At 28.4% G+C, this 9,538-nt stretch overlaps 1 protein-coding gene across 1 annotated transcript; it reads right to left on the reverse strand.

Annotated features, from left to right (window-relative positions):
- Positions 1-1,268: 1,268 nt before the first annotated feature.
- LOC114183946 (probable beta-1,3-galactosyltransferase 13) lies at positions 1,269-6,509 on the reverse strand. Its single transcript, XM_028071149.1, has 7 exons — positions 5,948-6,509; positions 4,546-4,698; positions 4,382-4,464; positions 4,171-4,270; positions 1,988-2,101; positions 1,730-1,872; positions 1,269-1,617 (listed from the first exon to the last, which is right to left on the reverse strand). The coding sequence occupies exons 1-7, from the start codon at positions 6,262-6,264 to the stop codon at positions 1,532-1,534; spliced, it is 996 nt and encodes a 331-aa protein (XP_027926950.1). The 5' UTR covers positions 6,265-6,509; the 3' UTR covers positions 1,269-1,531.
- Between the last annotated feature and the right edge of the window lie 3,029 nt (positions 6,510-9,538).

A 9,538-nucleotide genomic window follows, 5' to 3' on the forward strand; every position in this document is an offset into this window, starting at 1 on the left:
TTTGATTCACAAAAAAGTGAATTAGGTTAAACTGACTGACTTGTTGACTTTTAACTTAACCAATTTGTACAATTTTAGTGCAGAGTAATACACATAATGTATAATTGATCATTCGAAATTATCTTTAAGAACATGAATACATGATCACAAATTACTTTAGTTGTTTTTATAAATTAATTTATAATTTGTTAGTAATTAGTTATTTGTCTTCTTTTTCATTTACATAATTTCTTTAAAAAAGATTGGAAATTTTCATATATCATATCCTTCTCATGAATTATAGCATTTTTTTATGATATAATATTATCAAAAGCATTGCTAATTAGAATCCTTTTGATGTAACAATTGAAGAGGCAAATGTCAGCATTAGTGTAAGAAATTGCAATTAAAATGGAGATTGAATGAATTTTTTTGAAAGTGTCAAATTCTTTAAATAATAATAATATGAAGTGTTTATATTTATACACAATCAACAAGTTTGCTAAAAAAAATATGTCTTTCACGATCTTATTTTTGTATCAGGATTCATAATTTGATTCCACAGGTAAATTTATGAATATTTTTCGGATGAAATATATTTTATGTCCTTAAACTTTAAGTAAAAATTGAAAGGTTTAATTATTCAGATGATATCCACTTTGATAAAAGTATGTCAATCTGATACCGACTTTTAAAAAAGTGTCAATTACATCTCAACCTAAAAATGTTTCAATTAGATCCCTTTCAAAAGTTGGGATACAATTGACATTTCTTTAAAAACAGGAACCAAATTGACACACATTACCAAAGTAGGTACCATTTGAGTAATTAAACCAAATTGAAATTAATTATTTATAAAATTTTGATAGATTTAGTCTTCAAACTTTAAAAATGCATAGATTTAATACTTTTAACCAAACTTTATTAAATTTATTTGACGTTTCAAATATGTTTCATGATAAAATTTAAATAGTTTCCTCTATTTGACATATTTTCACTTCAATGTAAAAAGAAAAATGCATTTAAAACGTCAAATAAAATTAATAGAATTCAATTAAAATGATTAAATTCATGCATTTTTAAAATTAAAAGACTATAAATTAGACCAAAATTTTGAAAAGGGACTAATTCCAATTTTTACCGAAAACTAAAGACCAAAATTATATTTAATGCATATTTTTCTTGATAGATTACAATGCGTATAAGTAAACTAAAACACTCTTTGTGAATGTTAACTTATGTATAAGTTAATTTCTATAATGTCTTATAATCTTAAAAAAAGAAGAAAATTGAAATTGTGAAATTAGTGAAGTTAATGGTATCAGCATCTGTAAAGTGTATCTAGCTTTGTGTGGTATATAATAACTACAAATCCTACTTCCCTAAAGAAGGTAGGAAGAAAAAGGGAAGAAAATATAAGAGAAATTTGAGTGAAAAAATAAGATACATGAAAGTCTGAATGAAGAAATATGAATCAGAAAGAGAAAGATGAATGAATAGAAAGAAAGTGATCGCATTAGCAGCAGTAAAACATTAATCTTTCCCACAAAAACTATTCATCAGAGTCCAAAGTTGGAGTCTTGGCACAACTTTCCAGCTGATGGAGTTCCAACATTCTCTTTTCTGGATTGCAGAGACCTGTACAACAATCTCAGATGGTCAATTTTTTGGATCTATCAGAGTAAAAAGCTTTTTAAGGGAATGTGATGATAGAATCAAAAGCTTGTGAAAAAAATGGTGAAATAGGAACCTGAACACTTGGGAATATCCCACACAGCAATTGATGTGGAGGTACACTCTGGAGCGCAAAGTTCACGACTATTCTCATGGTTCACATTCATTGCAAGCATCCAAGCTCCAATTGTAACATCCTCATTGCTGAACATCCGGAAACTGTGATAAGGTACAGACATTATGTTCATTACAAAACCAGATCATTGAAAATATGAAAACTAATCCTAATTAATAAGAGACAATTATCACAAGATAATGGAGAAATGGAACATGCCTGTTATTCTTAAGCGCTACCAAGCTTGATACAACATCCGCAGAAAGAGCATATATAGGACCATAAGCATGAAGAAAATATTCCTTTCCAAGCAAATTAGATAGTGGCTCATACCTGCAACATTTATCAAAGAACTGACGATGAGGCAAAATGAAGGTGAAAAACAATTCAGTTCAAACATTCTCAATTTAATCCTCAAGGTTACATTTGCATGGTTGGTAGAGTTGAAGAGGCCAAAAGAAAAGAGTTCAGATTCATTACTGAGTTTTTTGGTACTGTCTGTCTTTTACTAAACATTAAAAATACATTATATTAATATTTTAAAACCTTTTTAATATATTTTAAAACTTCAAGGCCATCAATATATTTTAAAGGTACGACAGAGGAACAGTAAAAAAATATCAGCAGAGAATTTAAATTCCATAAACAAGAGAGTATTTAAAATATTTATAGAAATAAATAACAGAGAATCTGGCAGGATAATAATTTATTTTCTCGAATTCATTCATCAACACATGGGAAGCTTGTTTATAACAGAGCCTTAAAAGTTAATATACTGATGTACACACATCTGCGCTCACTCACTCTAGTATGACAGTTAGCCATTAAAGGTGGATCTCAGTTAGTAGCATGCATTGTGAGTCCAAAATTTTTTACACAAAATCATTATGAGTAAAAATTATTGTGTTTGTAAATAATTGGATGATAGTAAAAATATTATTTGTTCTTAAATTAAGGGCTAGTTAGATTAACATGATATAACAGAATACAATAAGATAAAACAAAATAAGATAAAAGTATAATAACATGATAATGTATAATCACATTTAATGTTTGGTGCATACGACATAACAAACTAAATAATGTTATTTAACATAAATTATGTTTAAATGACAATTTTTACTAAAATTACATGCAATTTAAAAAACATTACTTTTAATTTATTTTTTTATAAATTATGAAAATTATTAAAAAAATTAACCAAATTATAAAAAATTATATATAACTATTTTTTATATTATGAAAAAGTAAACAAGATTTCAAAACTATAAATAAATAATATCTTAACAAATATTTAAACAATTGGTACTTAATTTAGTATTCTAATAAATAATATACTTTGAACTTATGTATCACCATAACTATAAATGTTGTTAAATAAAAAATATATGATATATATTATCATATAAATCAATAGTAAAAAATTATACAAAATTTTGTTTAGTTATATACTTTTTCTTAAAATTATAAATAAATTGTATAAGTTTTGTAAAATTAGTATTATGATGGAAGTATTTTTCTTTAAAATATATTTGAATAGTAAGAGATTATTTTTTATATTTTAATTACATCATAATTTAAATTTATGAGTGAATATTTCATATAGAGAGAGAGGCAGATAGAGTTTATCCTATTTGTTAAACCAAATACAACTCTTCCTTGAGATAAAAAATACACTACACTGACATGATAGGATAAGTGATAAAACATTACTGTCATATCAGGTTGACGCAACAAACATCATATTACAATATGATAGAATAGTTATCATATTTTATCCTGTTCACAAAATGGGTCCTAAGGAATAAAAGGACAATGGAGTCTTGTGATGTCTAATTAGCTTTTGCTGTTACAGGAAAGTACACTATTTGGCGTGACAATTATTTGAGTGGTCTCCGTTGTTTGTAACCCAGTTATCTACTTGTGGTGAGTAAATATGCTCATTATGAGGTAGTGGATTGTTTCTCCAGTGTTTGAGGAAGGAAAAATCCTTGTTAGGAGGAAACCCGGTGAGTGGATGTAATGTAATCATTATATGCAGAAGTGCATGATGAATTATCGAGAGAGGAGGTTTGGAAAGATACAACACTATTGAGACTTGAATCTAACTACCTAAGAAAATGATACCATCTTCAATCTAAAATTTTAAGGTAATGAGTTTATGGATCTTTATCATTATATGGTGCTCAACTTTCTCACTTTTAATTAATGTGAGACTTAGTCTTATATTTGGATTTCCAACTGTTCAGAACTGTAATCTGGACTACTCTGGCATAATTAGTAGAAGTTAGATTTTGTTTAAGTGTCGAAACTCTTGAGCCTAACACTCTTAAACCAAGACATGATAAAGTGGTAAACTTAAAAAGTGGAGACAAAATATAGTTAATCTAAATAGAACTAACCATTTTAGTTTGGGATCAGTGAACACAGGGCCTTTTTTCATGCATCCTATGTAAGTCTGAGGGTGAGATCGCTCTTTTGCCAGCAGCAATGAAAGACGGTCTGACAAAAAAAAAATGATTACATAAATCTTAATTATAGAATAATCATTAATCTCAAACAAAAGTAGTCATCACCATATTTAACAAAGTTAGGCACTGAAAGATATGGCACCTGGCCTTAAGTATATGTCATCATCAGCTTTGACATAAAAGTCTGCCTCAAAAAGTGCATAAGCAGCTTTGAAGAAAGCTAACCTGTTGTATAAATGGCCAAATTCAGCTCAGCAACAAACTACAGACATAAAATTTAGCAGTTTACTAACCCTCAGAACACACGTTTTGTATGGGAGCTTACTATACTCCTCTTCTATATCCAGCAAAATGAAATCATCATATTGTGTCACTTCCTTCTGAAGTGCAGACATCTTTGATCTATCACTCGTTCTACCAATCACAAACCTAAAAGCCAAGCCAGTGGCTTCTTCCAAGCTGCAAGAAACAAAACAAATCTGGCATGTCATAATGAGTAAAGTTAATTCCATTAGATCACATCATTCTCAGACACAAACTCCTTCAAAATACACAACAAAACAGTTTGAGAGGTTCATTTCATGCATACAGCTAAAAATTCTAGAAATTAGAATTTCCAAAACAGAAATAAAAATTGACAATACTACAGATGCCCAAAGAGTATCATATTCATAAAGCAGAAACATAAACTCACCCATCTGACCATAGAAAATATACCAGATTAGTATTAACCATTGGTCAATTTCAATGACAATTGCAGAACTTCTATTAATATAATGTAAACAGAATTGATTGCTATAAAATTAAAATCATTTCTGTAATAGTAGATTAGTTTCACCTTCAGCCGAATCTGTCCACAAATTTTGATATAGTAGATAAATTTTAACTAGGCCACACAAATACAGATAAGAACCTAGTATCTTCCATGGCTAAAACTGTAACTCACCACTTATGAAGACATGGCAATGACAAAACTCCAAGCAATCAAATAGTTAGAAACATATATTCATCTCCTCTTCCAGCTCATTTCAACCAAATTTCTTCTTTATCTCTCTTTTCATTTCTCCTGACATCAATTATCACACTTTCCACTCTCTTTCTCTTCATTTTCATTCGTTCTTTCCATTTTTTCTCCACCTTGTACACCTCAAAGTAGAGTGTAAGCACGTTTATCAGAAATCCCAAGCAACTCCTGTTCCTAATGCAGATCAGTGATAACAGTTTCCTACAAGACTATGCAAATCACTCACTTTCTCCCTAATCTCATTTCTACCGTATTTCATCTACATCCTATTTCTTCTTTCTACCTCATTCTATCCTCCACTTATATAAACTTCAAAATGGAGTATTTATCAGAACATCCAAGCTGTCTCATTTTCCAAAATTAAGCAGATCAGTAACAACAGTTATGCAATAAGATTACTTAAATCGTTCCCATTCCTCGTCATCTATAAATAGATACCAAAAACCACAACACTCATCCTAGTGGTGGAGTTGGGACAGACGCATAAGGTAAAAAGGTCAAGTCTTTATTGTCGTTAACTTAAATGCAGGATCATAAGTGGTATTCTCGAATGACAATAGAAGATTCACTTCTGCGAGTGAGATTCTTTATTACCCAGATTAGCGAAGTGAATCTATACTGAAGTTTTGTCGAAAAACAAACATTGCAAAGACGATGAAATAAATAAAGAAAGAAAGGCTGTACCCATGAAGTGCATGTGGATCGGAAGGAAACCAAGTGTTCCTGAGAGATTGGCGCCTGCCCACGGATCCGAACCCGGTTTGAATGCCCACAAAGGCCATAACTTTGTGTCTGTGATGAAGCGGCGGAGGGTCGTGGTGGACGATGGGGCGGTGGTCCCAGAGGACTCGAACCGATGTGGGGGTGCGATTGGAGCAGGGAGGGTCCCGAAGGGGTCCGAGGAAAGCGAAGAAGAAAACGGAGAGAGAGAGGAAGAGGCATGCGAGGATGAGGAAGGTGGTTCTGCGAGGGTAGAAGGATTTGGGTGAAGAATAAGGCATGGCTTCAGGAAGGGATGCCCGGAACTGGAAGAAGCTCCGGGTGTGAGAAAATGGAGGTTTGGATCATGTGATGCGATGGAAATGGAGGTTAAAGGGTGTGTGGTGTGGTGTGGTGTGGTGAAGATGAAGATAAAGATGAAAGGTGGAAGATGAAGTGAAAGAAAGGGATGGTCTGGTTTATGCTTAACCAACAAGCATCTGTTATTGACAGTTATGCTGTTTCTTTCTCTCTTCGATCTCATCACCCAAACAACACAACCATTTTAATGGTGGACCCATGTTTCTATGTTTAATTTTCTTCTGTCTCTGTCTGTTTTTTATGTTTCTTTCCATTTTTCTTATATCTTTTCAACTTTGTAATTGTTTTACCCAGACCAAAGTAGCAAGAGATAAGCAATTTCACATAAAAATATGTGCAGTGTGTAAAAAGAAAAGAAAAAAATCTGCGGAGGATAGTTAATTTTATAATGATATTTTAATATTTTTTTATTTATTTTTAACTTACCACTTCGTTTTTTAATAATTTATTTTAAACATTTTAACGATGTAGTCTCATGATCTAATATTGATCGAAATAATAAATTAAAAGTAAATTTAAAAAATGAATTAAATATTATTATCAATAATATAATATATTATTAAATAAAAAATAAAAAATATTAAAATTTATAAATATATATAGAAAAGATCATCTTTTTTTATACGATCATAATTATTTGTTAAATTTTTAAAAATTAAAAATATATTTTTATAAAATTGTCTATTTTCTGTTTTTTCTTTTTTAATTTATCAACAATTATTTTTTTCATCTTTTCTTGTTCAAAACATTTTGCTTTTAAAATATTATTTTATTTTATATATTAACTTAATAATATTCAAAATACTTTTTATAAAATTGTTTATCTTCTTTTTTTATTCATCAATTATTATTTTTAATCTTTTTTTTTCCGTTCAAAATATTTTATTTTTAATAAATATAATTTTATTTTGTATATTAACTTAATAACATTACAATAATATATCTTTTAATATAATATAATGTATTTTTAAAAATCATAGACACATACCTTAATTTGATAATTTAATTATAGGAAACTTTAAATTATATTTAAATGTAAAAATTTTCAAAATTTTGATTTTTTTATTAATTCATATATATATTTTTCATATTTTTTTTATTCCGTTTTCGTTTTCAATTTGAGATACAGGTACCGTAACACATTTATTTTACTAATAACTAGTGTAAACACAGGCGCTATCGCGCCTGTGTATATGCATCTTTTAAACTTAAATGTTATTAAGTTAATATATAAGCTAAAATTATAATATTAGTAGATGATAATATTGTAATGTTATTAAGTTAATATATAAACTAAAATTATATTTATTAAAAATAAAGTGAAGTATATCAGAACAGATGAAAAAATAACCATTGATAAATAAAGAAGAAGAAAAGAAGCATAGATAGCCGATTTTATAAAAAACTTGTAAAAGTAATGGTCAATTTTAAAAAATTTAATAAATTATTATATTTAAAGGGTAAACTTGGTATTTTGAAATGTGGACACAAAAAGGAGAATCCCCTTTATATATTGTTATAGATAATGATATTTCTCTCATGTTAAAAATCGATTGTGGTTATTTTCCAGATTTATTTTTCAATCATTTTTTTACCAACACGATATATGTTTCCATTACGACATTTAGAATTTTTTTATCAATGTCAAATATATATATATATATATATATATATATATATAAATTCAAAAATATATTACTTTATTTTTGTCTTTTGAAATATAAAACATAAAAAATACTTGCCTTCAACACTTAAATGTAAGATGATGAATCTTTCAATTACCCATTTGTTTGAAAATTTTGAATATTTTAATTAGAAAGTGAAACACTTGTATCAATTTAGCTATTTATTTAGGACAAAATATCTTATTTTATAGAATATTAGCATAAAATATGATTTTTAAATATATATTGTAAGACCCAATATTTTCTACCCTAAAGTTAGTGGGTTGTCCTTGTAAATGGGCCTAAGGCCGGCCCAACATATAAGTTCTTAGGTCTGCTCTAAACCTAAAGTTCCTTACCATTTTCAGAAAAGCTTTGTCATTGCCTTGAGCCACAACCGCCTTTACCTCTGCTAGGGTTGGGAGAAGTCGCAGTCTAGCAAGCTCAGCCGCATTCTTCCGTTCCGCTTCGCGAAGCCGTTCCTTGTAGAGATGGCAAATAAACCCGTCCCCGTGGGTATTGCCCGAACCCGTCCCCGTTTTGACGGGGAATCCCCGCATTGACTGGGTATGGGTATGGGTATGGGTATGGGGAATCCCCGACTTTTTCAGTTGGGTATGGGGATGGGTATGGGGATGTACATATACCCGCCATAATACTCGTCCCCGCCATATCTCCATTCTTGTTTAAATTATTAAAATATTCACAATTAATCAAGTAACTCATATATATATATATATATATATATATATATATATATATATATATATATATATATATATTTTTTTTTTTTTTTCTTTTAATTATTTCATTTGTCATGAAACTCATTCTCATCTCCAATATATTTTTTATCTTATCATAACCTTTATGTAATTATGTTAAAATGATGTATGTTAATAAAAAAAAATATTATGCCTCACATTTGAATATTTATATTATTTTTAATATTTTTATTTATTATAAATTTTCCTTTCACATGAGAATGTTTATACTCTCAATTTAAGGTAATATAAAAAAAAAAATTCTTTACTTATTATTATTATTATTATTATTATTAATTTTTGTTTAATTTGAAGAACTCTTTTGTTTCATTAAAATAATTTTCGTTATTTTTCAACCATTAAGTATATATGTTGATATTTGAAAATTTTTCTTAGTTCTCTAAGATATTTTTCGTCTTATCATACCTTAGTTATACATTTGATTTCCTTTGTGTGATTTTTTTCGATGGTCTCTCAAATTATTTCTAAAACACACATTTGTTAGTTTTTTAATATTTTTATTTATTATTTTTATTTTTATCATGTAGAATAATATTTATTTTATAACTCATTATTAATCATAATGTAATTTTTTCACTTTAAATTCTGTTTGAAGTGGTTAAAATTATATATATATATATATATATATATATATATATATATATATAATGATATTTAGGAATAATATATGATAATTCACTACAAGAAAAACATGAAATGGTGACTGATTTAGTCAGTAACCCATATCAGTCACTATTTTCTGTCATTGG

Source organism: Vigna unguiculata, chromosome 5, assembly GCF_004118075.2.
Source record: "Vigna unguiculata cultivar IT97K-499-35 chromosome 5, ASM411807v1, whole genome shotgun sequence".
In the NCBI taxonomy this organism is placed as follows: domain Eukaryota; kingdom Viridiplantae; phylum Streptophyta; class Magnoliopsida; order Fabales; family Fabaceae; genus Vigna; species Vigna unguiculata.